Source organism: Lissotriton helveticus, chromosome 6, assembly GCF_964261635.1.
Source record: "Lissotriton helveticus chromosome 6, aLisHel1.1, whole genome shotgun sequence".
NCBI classification, from domain to species: Eukaryota; Metazoa; Chordata; class Amphibia; order Caudata; family Salamandridae; genus Lissotriton; species Lissotriton helveticus.
In genome coordinates, this window is record NC_136067.1 from 1,430,166,445 (window position 1) to 1,430,185,930 (window position 19,486).

Sequence of the window (19,486 nt, forward strand, 5' to 3'; positions counted from 1 at the left end):
AGATTGTGAGCATTCTGTGTTTTTCAGAAGGGCTCGTATTTGGGAATACTGCTTCTAGCTGTGTTATTTTCTGAGCTATTCAGAATGGCATTTGTTCATGTTTGGCGGGCATCTTACCCATTACTGCGTGTAAAATGTGTGGTGTCATTTTAGTCGCTGTATTTTGAATTTGTTGTTGCCATTGCTGGCTGGACTGTAAATGTCCTCATGACGTATTGCGTCATGTTTCTGTAAAGTTTTATTAATTCTTTGTGGAGTATGAGAAAGTCTGGTCCTAGCATTGCTTCAATGTCAGGATGTGGTGTGTAGGCTGCAAATATTGGCCAAGTCGCTCCTTCTCTTCCGAGCTGACCGAGTCTTACTCCTCTACTTATATGGGGTTGGGTGCCTTTAAGCCAGTATAAGTGTTCCTGGTACGTGATCGGAATCTCAATGTCCTCATACAGACAGTATTTTGCTATTGCATCTCCTTCTGTGTAGGAGTGAAATGATTTTGTTCTTGCATTTGCTGCTGGGAATGTAACCTATGAATAAAATATCTTGTTTTTGTATGATTCGTATACCTCAATCATGAAAGCTACTAAGCCACCCCTAGGTGTTCATTCATGAGCAATCAGTTTCAGGGTGACTGCATTTCTAATATTTGCTGCAATCTGTATTGTGTTTGCATCTTCCTCGTCTTCTGAGAGGGGCTGTGCTTGCTCTAGTGGGTCTATGTCCTGGTTAGTCATTGTCTTTAGAACCCGAAATAACTTTTCAAGGAAACTAAGATAAGGTGTTTTGCACAATTTTAGGAACACTGTGTCCTTCAAGCTTGATTAACCACCAATCAATTAATAGGATTTTGACCACCCACTCCAGTCGTCTCTGGTGTTTTGTGAATAGGGATTTCTGAGAATAGCAACACTAAACTACTCAGTTCCTAATGTTAAATAAGTACCCAAACAACATTGGTGTCGCCAGTTTGTGTAGTTCCTATAAAAAGTATATGGGATCTGTGCGTTTTAGACAACATACACTGTAGGATTGGTGTCAGACGAACTCTGATTACCCCCACAGGGTATGTTGGCCTTCTTGTACCAACTACCTCACAGTGCCACTAGAATCTCCTCTTACCAAGGAAGGAATAGTTCTTGGCAACCATCGAATATGACAACTCGATCCCTTAGGACCGTGGAAACAATATATTACCTTTCGCTAAGTCACTTGTGCTTACTTAGTCTGTCTCAGAGAGATACACCGAGATACACCGAATAAAACAAGCTGGGCGTGTTCAATAATCATTTATTGAACAGTTGTTATTCTGGTGTATAATAGATGTCCTGCAACAACTGTTAGTATAAAATATAAATGATTAACAGTATTATAAAGGTAAAAGGATAGTATAGTTCTACCATCTTACTAAAATCATGAATACATTCAAGTATATAAAACACATGATAAAAAGATGCGTACTCCTACGATGCATCCCTAACCAGATGTACCTAAGTGTACCTAGCATGGGTGTAGGTGTTAAGCCAAGAATTCCTCTAGGATTTAGTCAACCCCATTACCTAAAGTAAGACTATGGAACCCCGTCTTGTTCTCGAGCTGGACACCCCGTGAGGGATGTTAAACCACTGCGACCTGGAGTGTCTGCATGCAGGAACCTCAGCATCTCTGGTCAGTGTGTCAGCTGGGAAGTCTTGGTCTCCTCTATCTATCTTAGCAAGATGTGATGTGTATATATACCCACTGGTCTCCCAGGGGTCCTACCTTGCTGGATTTCTGTGTCTGCCAAAGGACGACGGCGAGCATGAACTTTGTACATAGATTTTATACAGGAGATGGCAGTCCTGCTGTGCTTTCAAGAACCCTCATGCATAATGTATGAGATTTGAAACTAGGGAAAACCCGTGTTCTGAATGCAGTGTACTATCTAGGCAAAAGGTCAGTCCCTGTAAACCGTGGCAAGTGTAGTGTAGGAAGAGAATATGGGTAACTAGTTTACCGAGGCCTATAATATAGTACCTAGATGGAATATATCATGGCCATGTGGAACGTGTGATGAGTGAACTATAAATTCACTACCTCTTACCACCCCCATAGTAATGGGTTGGTTGAAAGGTTCAACTGAACCCTGAAGGGCATGATTGGGGGCCTGATAGAATCCATGAGGCATAAGTGGGATGGCCTCTTGCCATGCCTTCTCCTTGCTTACAGGAAGGTACCACAGAAGGGGGTGGCTTCAGCCCTTCGGAGATTCTGTATGGGCACCCTGTGAGAGGACCTCTCAGCTTAGTGAAGGAAGGCTGGGAGCAAGCTCCTATCAAGCCACCCCAGGATCTATTCAGTTACATGCTGGCCTTCGGGAACCAGACGGCACGCTTCATGAAACTCCCCAAGAGAACCTAGAACCTAGCCAGAAGGACATGAACTGCTGGTACAACCTGAATACCACTCTGGTTGAGTTTCAACCTAGTTAAAAGGTGTGGTTGATAGAGCAAGTAGAGCCTCACTCTCTACAAGACAAGTGGTCAGGCGCCTATGAGATAAAAGAGTGCAAAATTGCTTTTACCTACCTGAGGGATGTCACTGACTTGTAGTCTCCTAGGAACCCCTTTAGGATCCTGCACGTGAACTGCCTCAAAACCCATTTCGAGAGGTCTGTGTTGATCGTCCTCTTGGCTACTGACAATGGGGCAGAACAGGAACTTAAACCTCTCCTTGACCTCCTGTCTGCTCAAGCGCAGGATAGGTCAGTGGAGTGTGTGATCCTCTCCCCTACACTGACCCTGGAGCAACAGAGTGACTGTTGCCAGTTGCTGGGGCAGTTTGCCACTTTGTTTTTACTCACCCCAAGAGGCAACCATCAGTGCACTCATAACATAGACACTTTGGATATTCAACCTGTGAAGCACAAGAATTTCAAGCTGACTGACAGAGTGAAGGCTAGCATTAAGGAAGATGTTTTCAAAATGCTAGCCCTTGGTGTGATTGAGCCCTCAAGCAGTCCTTGGACCAGCCCTGTGTTCTTAGTTCCAAAGGCTGTCCCATCCAGTATCATTCTTGAACCGCAGTTCTACAGGGACTGACGCTTGCCCCATCTCTCAAGCACAAGAGAGGTCAGCGTTCTCAACACCAGAAGTGCACTACCTGTTCAGTGTTATGCCCTTTGGGTTGAAGAATGCCCATGTTACATTCCAAAGACTGGTCAGTCAGGTGCTGGCTGGATTGGAGAACTTCAGTGCTACCTACCTAAATGACATTGCGGTCTTCAGTTCTAGTTGGGGAGGACCACTGCAGAATGTAGGCCTCATTATCATGGCCAGTAAGTGCCAGATAGGGCAGGGGTCTGTGGTGTACTTGGGACACCAGGTAGGACGTGGCCAGGTGGTTTCCTACAATCCAAGATTGACACCCTTCTGACTTGGACACCCCAAGACCCAGACAGAGGTGAAAGCCTTCTTATGCCTCACCGGGTACTACTGCAGATTTCTCAAGTGCTAAGGCACTGTTGCTGCCCCCTTGACAGCTGACTTCAAGGAAGCAGCCATGTCAGGTGATCTGGACTGAGGCATGCCAGACCACTTTTGACACACTGAAGGAGGCCATTGCATGACGCCCATACTCAAGGCTCATGACTTGTCTAAATAGTTTGTGGTGCAGACTGATGCCTCTAAGCATGGTATAGGAGCCATGCTTTCACAGCTGAACAAAGAGGGCCTAGAACATCCTGTAGCCTTCATTAATAGGAGGTTTCTTCCCCAGGAACAGAGGTGGAGCGCCATTGAAAGGGAAGCTTTTGCTGTGGTCTGGGCGCTGAAGAAACTAAGACTCCACTAATTTGTGACTTGCTTCCGGGTTCAGACAAACCACAGGCCCTTCAGATGGTTAATGGAAATGAGGGGTGAGAACCCAAACCTGTTGAGGTGGTCCATCTCTCTACAGGTATTGGATTTTACGGTGGAACCCCGCCCTGGGACAGAACATGCCAATGCTGATGGTCTGTCCGGGTTCTTGCGCCTTAGTGAAGAGTACGCCCATGAGGTTGGGTTAGTTCTCCCCACTTTCAGTTGGGGGGACAGATATTAGACCTGACATCTTTTTTGTGATTTCCTTAGTGTTTTTGCTTCTGACCTATTTCTGACTGTGTGCAGCATTTCGCTTTTGCTGGTTATAGGACTCTGGGCACTTTACCACTGCTGACCAGTGATACAGTGCAAGTGCTCCCTGTGTAAACTGTATTGGTGATTGCTTTATCCATGATTGACATTTTTGTACACTAGGTGAGCCTGTAAGTCAATGCTACTAGTGGGCCTGAGCACTGATTGTGCTAGTCCCATAAGTAGCCCTGAAAACATTTATGCAGGTATAAACTGTCATTTTGACCTGGCAAGTGCAACCACTTGCCAGGCCCAAACCTTCCCTTTTATTACATGTAAGTCACCCCTAAAGTCCTAATAGTAAAACATTACTAATTAAAGTTTTCACTGTTGCAAGGCCTATCTCTTCCAAAGGGCAACATAAGGATTGCCTTGAAATATCTTTTAAATGTAATTTCCCATTGGGAGCTGATAGAGATTGAGAGTTTGGGGTCTCTGAACTCACAATCTAAAAATACATCGTTGGGTGAAGTTGGTTTTTAAATTGCATGTTTGAAATTGCCAGTTTTGGAAAGTGGTCATTTTCTTGCTTAAACATTCTGTGCCTTTGCCTGTCTGTTGGATCCACGTCGGGGTTGGGCTGACAGTTGGGCTCTTTTACATTCACTCTAGACAGTCACACAGAGAAAGCTGAGGTGTGCCTTGCATATCCCGATGGTCCATCACCAGGCTGATAGGTCTTTCTGAGCTAGCGTATTGGAACTAGTTGTCACTGAGACCTGAATGGGGCCGTGCCTGTCCTCACACAAACCTGTCTCCACCCCCTGTAATGTATCTGGTGCCAGGTCAGGTAGAGCAAGGGTCTTGTGCACTGTAAACACTTTCCTTTGAAGTTTGTCTACTTCAAATGCAGACAGGGGTATAAGTGGACCTCTGACACTCCAAAATCAGAAAGCTTCTGGACTGAGGACATTTTGCCAGGAAGAAGAGCTGGATTGCTGCAGGAGATACTGCCAATTTGCTGAGTGCTTTGCTTTTCTAGCCTGCTGCTGTTGCTTCTGTCCTGGGAGTGAAATGACTGGAATTTGCTTTCAAGGTTCTCCGAAGCCTTGTGCATGCTTGCCTCCTGGTATGAAGTCTCAGGGCCATCAAAGACTTCACCTGCATCTTGCTAGCATCACCTGGACTTCTCTTCTGGAAGTAATGATTGCCAATGAAAGCCAAATCCAGTTCCTGGGCCCTTTGAATCGAGTGGATGGTGCTGCAATTCAAGAAAAGCAACATCGACACAGTCAGCATTGCGTTGCCTGCACTGGACCCGAGGGCACCTCTTGTCAAGGTTACGTCATGCTGCCCTGGCTTACACTGCAGTCCTGGTGTTGCTAACAACAACAGCTTATCAACGCCAACTTCTTCATTGAGTCCACTGCCTTCGCTGTAGCCAAGGGCACCACTCGTGAAGTTCACAACTCAGTGCCCTGACTTGCACCCCCAGCCCCAACCTTTCAAACAACACCACTTAGCACACACGCTGTGCCACTGTGTGCACTGGAGCTAAGGGCACTGCTTGTGAAGAGCACGACACACCCCCTAGACTTACACCGCAGCCCTGACGCCTGTCATTGCCAGTGCCTCAACTGCAACACCGCAGAGTCAATTAACGATGTGGGTGACCTTCAAACGAATCGACACAGCACCATCGTAAGGAACCGATGCCTCACCGCCAACACGACATCACTGCCCATGCGCAGCAGTAAGGAACAGACGCAGCACCAGCCCAGCGACTCCTCACCTCCCCAACGTCGTGCAACATTTTTGTTTTCATCGTTTCCAAGGTATTGTTGCTGGGGGTCTGTGTGACTCCATACCCAGTATGTGCTTCTTCTCGGTCGGTGCCCAACTGTTGGATTAGTACCTGCCATGACGTCAAAATAGCCCCAGTTGGATATATTGATTTGTAGGAACTATATTTTTACAGTAATCTTTTTAAAAGTGATATCTTGTCTTTTGTATGTTGGATTTTTGTTGTATTGGTCTTGTTTTATTCATTTAAATTTGAACTATTTTTCTAAACTGGCGTGTACTCCGTTGGTATGGTTTTCACTGTTACTGTGGGTGTATGTAGAAATGCCTTACACATTGCCTCTGAGATAAGCCTGACTGCTCGTGCCAAGCTACCAAGGGGTGAGCAGAGGTTATCTTAGCTGGGTGACTCCCTTACCCTGACTAGAGTGAGGGTTCCTACTTGGACAGGGTGCAAACCACTGCCAACTAGAGACCCATTTCTAACAATGAGGATGTGTGTTTAAAAACATGTTTGCAATCATTTGTGCACTGGCTTTTGTTAGCATCTTGCTGCATACATTCTAAGAATCACCCACTTCAAGTGTCATATGAGAGCCATGTTTGAAGGTATGTTTTCTTGTATGTGGCACACACTTCAAACTGTTTTGCCTCTAGGCACTTTAATATTTGAATTTGAAGCATGTAAAAGGCGCTGGATCAAGAGCACTGGAGATTAAGGAGGGCAATGTTTCACCCCAGAGTTCTGCTGTAAAAGCCCACCGTTTGTGACTGTACGGATTTTGTAGTTCTCTACACTGATTGTAGTGATGTACTGATTTTTCAGTATTCTGACTGTCGCTGTCACAGTTTGAAGTTGTGAAGCATCCTGATGCAGTAAGGGTTTTGAATGACGGGTCTTCTATGCATCTCTTGGTTGTGAAAGCCACCCACCCACTATTTTAGGAGCAGTGTTTTGATTTTGTAGGCAGCAACATTGGTGAGTTTAGAGGACTGTTTTGTAACATTTTGAATTTTCTTTTTATCAATCCGACATGCTAGTGTTTGGATGAATGCAGCCACTGCAGAGGTCTTTATGTAAACCAAACCTCTCACTCAGCCTCTCATTATTACAAAATTAAGCTAATGAATGTCATGAATATGAAGTCCGGTAAGAATAACCTCACCTTTTGAAGCTCACGACCTGACCACGTCTGTTTTACCTAATGTAAACCTCTCCCCCAACTCCCATCTAGCACTGTACTCTGGTGTTATGTAGCTAGGTGTGTGTTATACAAGTAACATATGTTCAAAGGGTCTGTCATTAGCACCTATAAACTAGGCTGTTTGAAGGGATAGCTTCATACATTTTTTTTGTTGCATATTTATATAGCGCGTACTCGACCCAAAGGTATTGGAGCGCTTTACATGAGCACCGTATTTACGTTACACATTCAGGCACAGGGAGATTAAGTGATTTGCCCAGAATCACAGGATGTGGACGTGACCCAGTCGTTAGTTGACTCTGCGGTGTTGCAGTCTAGCTGACAAAGATCCGCATTGTGCATCACAATGCTGTAAGTATACCAACACTGCCTTCTGTTTTGATTTTTACCCTCCATGGTGGTCTTACCTTGAAGGCCTCCAGGGCCACTGGACTTTACCTTTCAGAGGGCCACATTATGCAGCAGGGTTGACTGAATTGTGCAGCATGTTTTGTGATAGAATTTATAGTTTTGTAATTTTCACACTTGGGAATACTGTCTGGGCAAATATTTTCCGTGATTAATACCAGTTTAACAACCATCTATAGCAATAAGCAATAAAAAGATGATCAGTCAATTTGCGAAGGACATTGCTCTGTGCAAGAACACGTTGCCACATCTTTAATAATTTTTGATCTGTTTCAATATTTGCTATTCGTGGCCAGGCAGCCGACCGTGATGGTCGTTCAGCGCTGAAGCTCCGCCGGAGGAAACCAACCTGATCGTCATGTCCTCAGTAAATCTCAAGGTAACCGTCTGAAATGCTGTCGCTAAAAATTTCCTGAAAAGGTTAAAAAAAAAAGCTTAAAGCTTAAAAGTGCCTGAAAAGATAGCTGGGCTAACTTTAACTTGCGCCCACGCAATGCACTGCTTATGATTTCACATATTGCATCACTCATGACGTGGTCAGTGACATCACTGATGACATCATCCAGTGACTGTGAGTGTTTTTAGAATGTTTGTGAGTGTTAAATGTATACACCAAGGTGTATGGATGAATTGGTGGGTGTGTGAGTGCCTGTATCGATGATTCAGTAGGTGTGTGACTGACTGTATAAGTGAGAGATATAGGAGACAATTCCGATCTCGGTCGATAGGTCACCGAATCGGGTTCGGCATTAGCGGATCCGATTCGGAGGCTGAATTTCCGTCCGAGTCATACACGGGTCCACACGTCGAAGTACAATGCGAACAAGCGTGAAATCTCCATCCGAATCGTTTCTGGGTTCGAACCGCTCTGTACGACTGGGTGACAAGCAAACGGTGGCGTGCAATGGAGATGTTTCACAACCGAGTTAGTACGATGCTCGATTAGGACAGCCAGATCGAGTCGGAGCATCCGGCTTGCAATAGCTCTTGGAGTTGGACTTCGGGGGTCCGCGTCGGACCCCCTGTTACCCGCAGCCTTGCGACCCAGACACAGGAGGAGACCCATGGTCCCCCCCAACACAGGCATGTACGGTGCAGATGGACCGACGCGTACCCACTGTAGGGGGCGCACTTGTCTGCAATGTACCCATTCAGTCAATGGGAGCCCATGTACGCATCGTACGACCGGCTCCCATTGACTTCTATGGGAGACTGACCGAACCGAGTCCGACAGCATACGGCCGCATCGTACTCGCTCGGTCGGACTGCAGGAGTCTGGATCGGTGGGAAAACACGCCGGATCCAGCTCGGTCGGAGTGGTTTCCGACCCAGATCGGAATCGTCCCCCAGGTGTCTCAGTGAATGTATGGGAGACTGACTAGGTTGTCTGAACGTCTATAACAGTCTTCCAGATGGTGTCTAAGTGCCCGTATGGGTTGGTGAGTGGGTACACTCACCAACCCATTTTAGTATTTTCTTTCAGAAATTGTATATTGTATATTATATTACCACTTATTTTTTGATTTGGTATCTGTTTATCAGAAAGTACATTAATAACGCATTTTACTTTTACCAATTTTTGAGTTGGCACAGCATTGTTGCATTTACTGTGGAGAATCTGTGATCAGCAAAGGTATTTCACATACTGAAAAAAATAAATGTAAAGACATTTTTTATATTTCATTTAAGCTTAAATATTTAGTAAGATATTGTTTTAACTTTTCCTTCTGTGATCAATTTAGGAGAAAACCACCTTTACAATTTTTTTTTACATTCACGATTACCGACATTGTCGCAGTGACGTCGCTAGTCCTGAAGAATGCATGGTTTGTACAAAGTGTCAAACAAATATATAGACACATTCTACAGTATATTTAACAGTAGATCTTTATTAGTGTACTTTTCTAACACATTTTTGTAGTGAGTTTCCAGAAAAATTGTTTTCAAACACTATTTTCAGTGTTTGCAGTGACGCAAGGCGTTGCAATCATATCGGCAGCTGATGTCATCAAGAATACATCACAAAATGACAAAACAAATGCAGACATTCAATAGCCACCATCACATTCTAAACTTATAACTGCAAAATGGATTATAACCAACACACTAAACACATTACTATCTAAACAACTGAATAATAGCATGTACAATTTCCCTAATTTCTCTATAACACATTGCATAACTTTTTCAGTGTAATCAATGAAGGTATGCATCACTGTATCACTAAATCTCTCATTTACTGTACAAGTATTTGAGGAAATCTGTGAGACGGTGCATCAGTCTTTCAATACTTCTGTAAAGTAATGCATGACTGCCTCAGTACATCTACCGGTGTGTGCATCAGTGCTACAATGGGTCTGTGATTGATTGCGTTAGTCTCTCACTCAATCTGTGAGTAGGTGCCTTAGTGCCTTTGTACATTTGTAAGTAAGTATATCACTGTCTGACTGGATCTCTGAGTGGATACATGAGTGTCTAAGTGTGTGTCTGAGTGGAGTGTCTGAGTGGATGAGTGAGTGGGTGCATGAGTGGCTGATTGGGCCTTTGAGTGAGTGCATGAGTGGGTCTATGACAGGCAGCATGAGTATCTGAGTGGTTCTGTCAGTGAGCACGTGGGGCTTTGAGTATGGCTGTGAGTGGGTACACGAGTCTCTGAGTAAATAACTGACTGGGTGCATGAGTCTCTGAGGGGTCTATGAGTGATTGTTTGATTGACTGTATGGGGGTGTGAGTGACTGAGTGGGGCCAGGAGTGGATCTACGAGTGGGTGTATGAGTGTTTGTGGGTCTGTGAGTGAGTGCGCGAGTCTCTCGGTGTGTCTATGACTGGCAGTGTGAGTGTCTGGGTGGTACTCTCACTGGGTGTGTGGGTCTCTGAGTGTGTCTGTGCGTAGGTACATGAGTCTCTGAGTCTATAACTGACTGGGTACATAAGTCTCTGAGTGGGTCTATGAGTGATTGTGTGAGTGACTGTATGGGTGTGTGATTGTCTGAGTGGGTCCATGAATGGATGTATGAGTGTCTGAGTGGATCTGTGAGTGTCTCAATGGGTCTGTGAGTGAGAGCATAGCTCTCTGAGTGAATGGGTGCATGCATGAGTGTCTGAGTGTGTCTGTGACTGAGAGGGTGAGTATCTGGGTGGCTCTGTGAGTGGATACATAAGCCTTGACTGGGTGAGTGAATAGGTGTGTGTATATCAAAATAAGTTTGTGAGTGGATGTGTGAGTTTCTGAGTGTATGAGTGTGTGACTGGGGTCATAATTCTCTTAGAGGTTCTGTGACTGAGTATGTGAGTGACTGTATGGGTGTATGAGTATTTGAGTGTATCTGTGAGTGGGTGTATGAGTGTCTCAGTGGGCCTGTGAGGATATACATAAGTGTGTGAGTGGGTGTATGGCTTGGTGTGTGAGTCTGAGTGAGTCTGTCCATGGTGTGTGACTCCCTGAGTTGGTCTGGGAGAACATACATAAGTGTGTGAGTGGGTCTGTAGCTAGGTGTGTGAGTCTCAGAGTGAATCTGTACATGGGTGCGTGACTCTCTGAGTGGGTCTGAGAATGGGTGCATGAGTGCCTAGGTGAGAAAGTGAGTGAGTGTAAGAGTCTCTAATTGGGTCTGAGACTGATGCATAAGTCTATGAGTAGGTGCATGAGTCTCTGAGTGGATCGGTCCTTGGGTGCATCAATCTCTGGGTGAGTCTGCAAGTGGGTGCATGAGTACCTGAATGGGTTTGTGAGTGGGTGCATGAGCATCTGAGTGGGTATGGAACTGAATGTATAAGTGTGGGAGTTGGTATGTGGATCATTGTATAAGTGAGTTTGTTAGTGCATACATGCATGTGTGACAGTGACTGGCAAGTGTTTATATATATATATATGTTCACTAATGTTCACGAAGACTTTGCAGTATTCATAATGTCCCCACAAAGGTACATGTGAGCCCGCACTGGTGATCGTGGAATAGCCGCAATAATCGTGAATGATTAAAAAAAACAATTTTGGACACATAAATTATGTCACTAGCGCACCCATTTCTCAAACATGAGGTCAGAGTATCTCCACCCTTACCTCTTATGTGGGCTTTCACACAAAGTTTCAACCCTAGGAACCATTCCCGGATGATAAAATGGTGGCCACAACTTTCTGTCCTGGTTGCACCCAACCAATCAAAGCATTCCTGTTGGCGTGTGCATTTGCGATTAATCGCGAAACTCCCACGAAATATCCGCAGCCAGAGATATATCTATAATTATTGGCTAAACTTCTCAAAAATGACTGGACAGACTTTCAACAAATAACAAAAAGCACAATCTGTGTAACAATATCTACCTTTCTGCCCAATTTGGTGTAATTCCATCCAGCGGTATGGGCTATAGGTTGGACAACGTGTTCCTCTGCGAATTAATATTACAAACACACCCTTTATTAGCATCCCTATTTCTAGATCACCATGCACGGATTACTTCAAACTTTCCATGATGACCTGAACCTACTTTGACACTTTTTTGGGCGCCTCAATAATAGTAAAACAAAATAGTATAATATCCACTTTGTGTGAGTGATTTCACATATATGCTTTGTGATCTGCCTGTTCTGCTTGTTGTGAAAGGATGCACCCATAAGTTCTGCATATGTTATGACCTTTTGTGTCTACGTGTACCTTGTTAAATAACTGCCAGTATTAGAAGGTTACATCAAATGGTTTTATCCATTGGATGATGTGATCAGTAAAGTCATTTGAGATGCCATCAGTGATGTCATAAATGATGTCAATTAACATGTCATGAGTGATGTAATGTAGGAGGTTAGAAGCAGTGCATGGCGGGGATGTAAATTAGAGCTGGCTCAGTAAACTGTGATGAATTTCAGTGTTTTTTTCTTTTAAAATGGCTTCAGTTTCCATGATGTGCTGCTGAAACTAATATCATAAGATAGAAGCAGGTAAATTCTGGGATTTAGACATTGGGCCAAGGCTCACTTACATGCAGTTTTAATGAAAGGTGAGCAGGACATCACGGTAAATTGCAACCTGAACACAATATGTGCTCTTTGATGCTGGCACTCTCATATTTAGAAAACAATGCCTATGCCTATACAGGCTGATGCTGCAGCAATTACTCTTCTACCGAGAGCTTGCTTTCTGTATCTTGTAAAAACAGATTCCATTTGTGGGCTGTCTCCTGGTATGTTGAACGGTGGAAATTTGTTAGACGTTGCCAAGATCATGGTGGTTGACGGTCTTTCTGTTTGCAATGAGAGCAGAGCATGTGATTTTGGCGTCCTGGTGCCCCAATTACCTTGGTGGAAGTGGCAAGTTTTGTTTTTGGAGCTCTTGCATGTGGAGAGCTTTGATGCTACAGAGACATTAGGACATTTCCAGAAATGTATATGCTCACAAACCATGCTTGATTTTTAGATGTCACAGAAAGAATATATCCATTGGTTACCCTTGATACAAGTCCACTGCCGAAGAGCCTGGTTCAAAAATAGCACAGCTTATTATCATCTTCAGTGCTTTGCGAAACCAGCGGTAGGAGAAACCATAAATTAAGGGATTGCAAGCAGAATTGAAGTAAGCAAACCATATAGAAATATCAAAAAGGAGGGCAGGAGTTACAAAATTCAGGAGACTGTCAACCATGGTGTCTAGCGTGAAGGGCAGCCAGCACATGAGGTAGAGCCCCATGGCAATCCCCAGGGTCTTGGCTGCCTTCCACTCTCGCTTTGATGTTCTAGTTGGAATCAATGAACTTGTTCTGTTGTTCATGGTGCTGATCTCTTTTGCCTGCCTGATGGCCACAATATAGATTTTGGCATAGAGAGTTATCATTAAGATGCAGGGAACAAAGAACATGGGGAAATTCAGCCACCCCCACAGTTTGTTGAAAAGTAGCTGACAATTGCCTGCACAGGGTATGTCCAGCAATAAATGTCTCAGCTGTCCCTCAACCACATCAGTGTAGAGAAAAATAGCAGTGTAGGCAATTGGTGCTGACCAGGCAATACCTATATACATGCAGGCCACTCGAACAGTAAATCTGGTATGATAGCGCAAAGGGTAGCAGATGGCACAGTAGCGGTCAATGGCGATGAAGCATAGGTGCATAATGGAGACCAAACAAAATACGGTGTCCAGAAATGTGTGCAGCCTGCAGAAGATATCTCCAAAATACCAACAGCCCTCCACTGAGCGGGAAATGCTGAAGGGCAGCACCGTTAATCCCAGAAATAGGTCAGCAAGGGCCAGTGAAAGCAGCAAGAAATTTGTTGGACTGTGAAGCATTTTGAAATGAGAGATTGAAATCACCACAAAGAGGTTGCCCACTACGATAAGCATCATGCCAGTAGAGCAGGTGATATAGACAACTAGCTGGACACCAAATGGTTGCAGGTTTCTGGTACAGGAGTCGTTAAGCATCTCATAGCACAAAGGAGCTGCGGGCAACAATTCACTGCGGATGTCCTGGCTAAGCCTCATTTCTGTCTGAAAGCATCCCACCAGCAACCTATTCAATGTCTTCTCAGAAAATTGTTTTAATAGGTGATGGGTACTTGATGAACGGCTTGAGGAAATCTTGAACATGAATGAATAAAAGGGAAAATAATGAGTAAGAGTGATAATTATAAGAGTGATAAAGTTATAGCATCTGAGAAACAATGAAAAACCACTGACATAAATAGCATGAGTGAAAAGGGGATAGAATAAAAAAGAGGGGCAGAGATTGTGAAATACAGCTAGCAAAAGAGTTATAGATAAAGATAAAGGCACATATGAAAGAGATTGAAAGAAAAGACTATAGAAAGAAAAATGTAAGGATAAAAGAAAATGTAATAAAAATCGGAAGAAGATAAAATGTTTAGCATATTGGAAGGAGGAGATGAGAAATATGAAGACAATCTAAGGAAAGAGAGGGAGAGCTTAATACCAACAAGTAGAGGGTTGAAGCACAATTAGCAAATCTTGGTAATAATTTGGCGTATTTGGACAAAATATTGAGTTGTAAATATCGGGAGATAGAAATTTGGCAACAAAATATTGTGATACAAATATATTGTGATGCAGAAATATGTTTGTGAAGAATATTGTTTTTTCAGGTAAGTAATATTGTTAAGAATATTGTTGTTGTAAATATTGTTTACAATAATATAGTTGTAAAAAATTGTTATAAATGTAATGTGTTTGAGTTCAAATATAAATTATGAGTTAGCATTGTTTATATAATTCTTATACATTTTGTTCATATAGTTTGTAATTTTAAGTGAGTTAGAATTTATAATTTAGTTTGTAATAGTAATTGTAACCATAATTTATGTGTCATAATGGTTTGTTGGGTTTTTAGGGGTGGGAAGTTAATTAACGTAATCATTAATTATTCATAATGAATAATTTAAGTATGTTAATAATATTCACTATGTATATTATTATATATTAACTTATTATACTTATTTTTTAGGCACGGGTTGCTATGTTCAATGCGATATATTATTTTACTATATTTTAGGTGCATTCTGGGGATTTGTAGCGGTACAACTTGGGAAGTTAATTATGTAATATTTAATTAACAATAATTATGAATGCATTATTAATAACTTAATTGAGCATTAATCATCTAAATTGTGTAATACTTATATCAGTGCTGCCTCCCCAGTTCTTCCGGCTTCCGATCTTTGGTGCGAGGAACTGTCCTGTTTTTTTGACAATAAAATTGCTAAAATCCAAGAGGAGCTCCATAATTCTTGTGGCCTCCTTCAGCCTTTTCTACCCATCGCCAGTTCTGGTGGGAAGCAACCCGTTAGCCAACTTTCCACCTTTGAGCCTGCTTTGCAAGCTGACGTGTTGGCTATTTTGGAGACACTAAAGTCGGGTTCACCTTCCGACCTGTGCCCTGCTAGGGTCCTGGGGGGAACGGCGAGTCTGGTATATCAGGAGGCCACCCAGGTTGTTAACTTGTCTCTGGCCTCTGCTTCTGTTCCCTTTTGTTGGAAACAGGCGAAACTGCTTCCCCTGCTAAAGAAGCCTGGCTTGGATCCCCTAGCTACTTCCAGTTATCGTCCGATATCGCTGCTCCCGGCACTGGCGAAGGTTTGTGAAAAGGTGGTCTTTAGGCAATTGAATAACTTTATTGAGTCTTCTCAGGCCCTGCACCCGGCTCAATCGGGTTTCAGGGCGGCCTTTAGCACTGAGACGGCTCTGGTGGAAGTCTCAGAGGCCATTAGGGAGTGTCTGGACGGAGGCGGCAGAGCGGTCCTGGTTTTGCTGGACTTATCTGCCGCCTTTGATACGGTACCCCATGCTCAGTTGCTGAATCGGCTGGCAGAGGTGGGGCTGTCAGGTGCGGTTTTGGCCTGGCTGTCCTCGTTTCTGGCAGAGCGGACGCAGCAAGTATGGATGCCTCCATACGCCTCGTCTCCCAAGAAGCTCACTACAGGGGTTCCCCAGGGCTCGACGTTAAGCCCCTTGTTGTTTAACGTCTATATGACCCCGTTGATTCACCTGGCAGAGCAGTGGGGAGCTAAAATAATGGCGTATGCCGACGACACGCAGCTGCTGTTTACTTGGCCTAAGAATTGCTTGGATGCCAGTGTCGTCTGCTCTTGTTTGTCCAATGTCTTCCGGTGGCTCGTTTCAGCCCAGCTTAAATGCAATGAGGACAAGACAGAGCTGCTATTTTATGGCAACCTTCCGGCCAATTTTAAGGACCTTATTTGGCCGACTGATTTTGCCTGTCCCAGCTCTCTTGGAGGCCCGGCCAAAAACCTGGGGGTCTGGTTTGGACAGGATCTTAAGTTTGAAGTGCACCTAAAAAAACTCACTGCGACCTGTTTTGCGACCCTCAAGTCACTCAAAAGGTTCCTTCCGCTGCTTCATAGGGAAGCAAAAGAGACGGTTCTGCGTGCTCTGATTTTATCAAGGCTGGATTATGCCAATGCCCTTTTTAGCGGTCTCCCTAAATATCTCATTAATCGAATGCAGATCATTCAGAATGCGGCGGTTCGACTTCTGTTCCATCTTCCGAGAAGAACTAGTGCATCTGCCCATCTTCGAAAGCTCCACTGGCTCCCGGTGGACCATCGCATTGTGTTCAAATCACTGGTCCTGGCCTTTCGAGCCTTGCACCAACAAGGACCACAATATTTGCACAAGAGGTTCACTTTTTATACTCCTCGCCGTGCTCTCCGATCAGCTAATCTCCGTCTGATGTTCACGCCCAAAGTCAGATATGTGAGATTGGGTGGTCAGTCTATTTCTGTCCAAGCAGCTCGGTTCTGGAATGCCTTGCCGCTTTCTCTACGATCTTCAGCCACACTGGCGGAATTCAAGAAGGGGCTAAAAACCCACCTTTTTAATCTCAGTATCTAGTTGTCTTTTTCCTCCTTCTGGTTTGGCTCTGCTTAAGGTTACATATCGCGCCAGGATACTCTGTAGTAGCAGAGCGCGTAATAAAATATTTTATACATTATACATACATACATTGTAACTGGACTGCTGAGTTTTTAGGGGTATAGGCTGGGAAGGTAATAAAGTAATAATTAATGAATAATTAAATATGAATGTATTATTATTAATTTAATTGATAATTAATTATGTAAATTGTGTAAAAACATTACATTTTAGTTATATTTTAGGTGTGGGCTTTCAGGTTTATAGAGATATAGGTTAGGAAGTTAATTAATTAATACATAAAAAACATTCTTTTAATTCATAATTTATTATTGAATTGTTTAATAATCCTGATTATTGTTTAATTATTTAATTAACAATTATTTATTTATTAATTATTTATTTGAGAGTTAATTATTTACATTAGATAAGACTGATTTAGTTTAGTTGTGGGTTGCTAGGTTTGTAGGGGTGTAGGGTGGTATGTTAATTACATAATAATTAATTAACAAATAATTATTAAGTTAATTGAAGATCAATAATGTAAATTGTATTATAATTATGTTTTTAGTGTGGGATGCTATGTTTGCAGGAGTATAACGTGGGAATACATGTCAATTGTTTAATTGTTTTTATTTTTTATATATACATTTGTTTGTGTGTTAATTAATGATCATATTGAGAGTTTTATATTTGTTTTAAGTTGATAGGGTTATTCAAATATGCAATGTGCTTGAAGTGAAGTACTTTTGCTACTTTTGCGTAGACTGGAGTGGGAATAGTAAATTGAATCCCTTGAATCCAGCTCTTTCCCTACTGATGCACAGACTGGAGTGTCAATAGTTAATCCTACCCCTCCAAAATCCAACGCTTTCCCTGTTGTTGCACCGACTTAGTGGGAATAGTAAATTTAACTTCTCCAAAGTCCAACGTTTTCCCTACTGCTGCTCAGACTGGAGTACGAATAGTAAATATTACCCATTTGAAGTCCAACGCTTTCTGTACTGTTCCACAGACTGCAGTGGGAAGAACAGTAAATGTAACCCCTCTGAAGTCCTATTGTTTCCCTCCTGTTGCACAGACTGGAGTGGGAATAGTAAGTCTTATCCCTCCGAAGTCAAATACTTTCTCTACTGTGATCTGTTGTAAAGGTAATAGTAAAGGTAACCCCTCTGAAAGCCTATGCTTTTCCTACTGTTCCATAAACTTGATTGGGAATAGTATGGCTATTGTTCCTAGACTCCAATAGTTTTCCTAACATTATTTAAATAGAACTATTATTTTGTACACACCTATATATATATTCTCAAAGCTTCAAAGTTGCCTGCAGGCAAGGCAGCACACTCCAGAAGCTTGTCACAAGCATATTCCTCGCAGCAATTGTAAGGGTAAAAGCTACACTCTGTCCTTCTGTGATTACAGTCCATGTGTCGCATAATGAAGCCTGACGCGTTTCTGGGCTAATGCCCTCATCAGAGGCTCGACAGGAGATTCGTGGAGTAGACACGCACACCTTATGTTTTTAACCGCCCTCAAATAGGTTGCTTTCAGGTGAATAACCGCAAAGGCTTATGGGCCATGCAGTGCGTGTCCGCCACGATAATTTAACTGTATTAGGTGCCCTGGATGGGCCTCGAGGGGCGGGTGAGCCATCAATCCCCTGCTGCTGGTCCACTTGGGTCTCGGGAGTCTCTGACACTCATGGCCCCCTACGACAGGGGGTGGTGCGCGCCTTCACGGCCGGGCTGCCGTGTACATTTTTAAAGCTTCAAAGTAGCCCACAGGCAAGGCAGCACACTCCAGCAGCTTGTCACAAGCATATTCCTCGCAGCAATTGTAAGAGTAAAACATATATATATATATATATATATATATATATATATATATATATATATATATATATATATATATATGTATATGTTCACTAAAAAAACATAGGTTTCAGGGACGCTATAGTTAGAAATTAGCATTTAAAAAACCATAGAAATTCACTGAAAAAAAGACAGGTTTCGGGGACGTTATAGTTAGTTGGACATTTCACTTGTACAAAACCAGACAAATTCAACTGTTCTAGTTAGTTGAGCTAACTATAAATCACGCCCCCGCAATGCACTGCTGATGACATCATTAATTACATCATTCATTACATGGTCAGTGAGATCACTGATGACATCATCCAGTGACTGTGTGTTTCTGTAAAATGTAAATATGATATATGCTAAGGTGTGTTGAAGAATGAGTGGGTTTATAACTGTCTGAATGGATGATTTAGTAGGTGCGTGACTGACCTGATAAGTGAGTGATTAAACGTGGCTTACTGAATGCATGGGTTAATGACTAATCTGTGTGAATGTCTGTATCAGCCTGTCAGTTGGTGTAAAAGCGGCTGCATGGGTTGGTAAGTAGCTACATGAGTGTCTATATGGGTTATTGAATGGTTGTCTGAGTATCTTTATTGGTGCCTGAGTGTGGGGTCTGTGACTGTGTGCATAGATCTGTGAGTGGGTGATTCACTGGGTTTATGGGTTCAAGAGTGTATCTGTGAAGGCCTGTATGGGTGGGTGAGTGTGTGTATGAGTGTGTTGGTTAATGAATGGATGTCACAGTG

At 43.1% G+C, this 19,486-nt stretch overlaps 1 protein-coding gene across 1 annotated transcript in view; it reads right to left on the bottom strand.

The window, feature by feature from the left end:
- Window positions 1-599: 599 nt before the first annotated feature.
- The window catches only part of LOC144762731 (trace amine-associated receptor 5-like), a 47,929-nt gene continuing 29,042 nt past the window's right edge, over window positions 600-19,486 (bottom strand). Inside the window, exons 2-6 of the mRNA XM_078647982.1 lie at window positions 12,944-14,143; window positions 12,794-12,850; window positions 7,851-7,913; window positions 5,247-5,346; window positions 600-734 (exon numbers count right to left, since the gene is read on the bottom strand). Coding sequence (XP_078504108.1) covers window positions 600-734; window positions 5,247-5,346; window positions 7,851-7,913; window positions 12,794-12,850; window positions 12,944-14,143 — 1,555 coding nt within the window. The remainder of the gene's footprint in view (window positions 735-5,246; window positions 5,347-7,850; window positions 7,914-12,793; window positions 12,851-12,943; window positions 14,144-19,486) is intronic.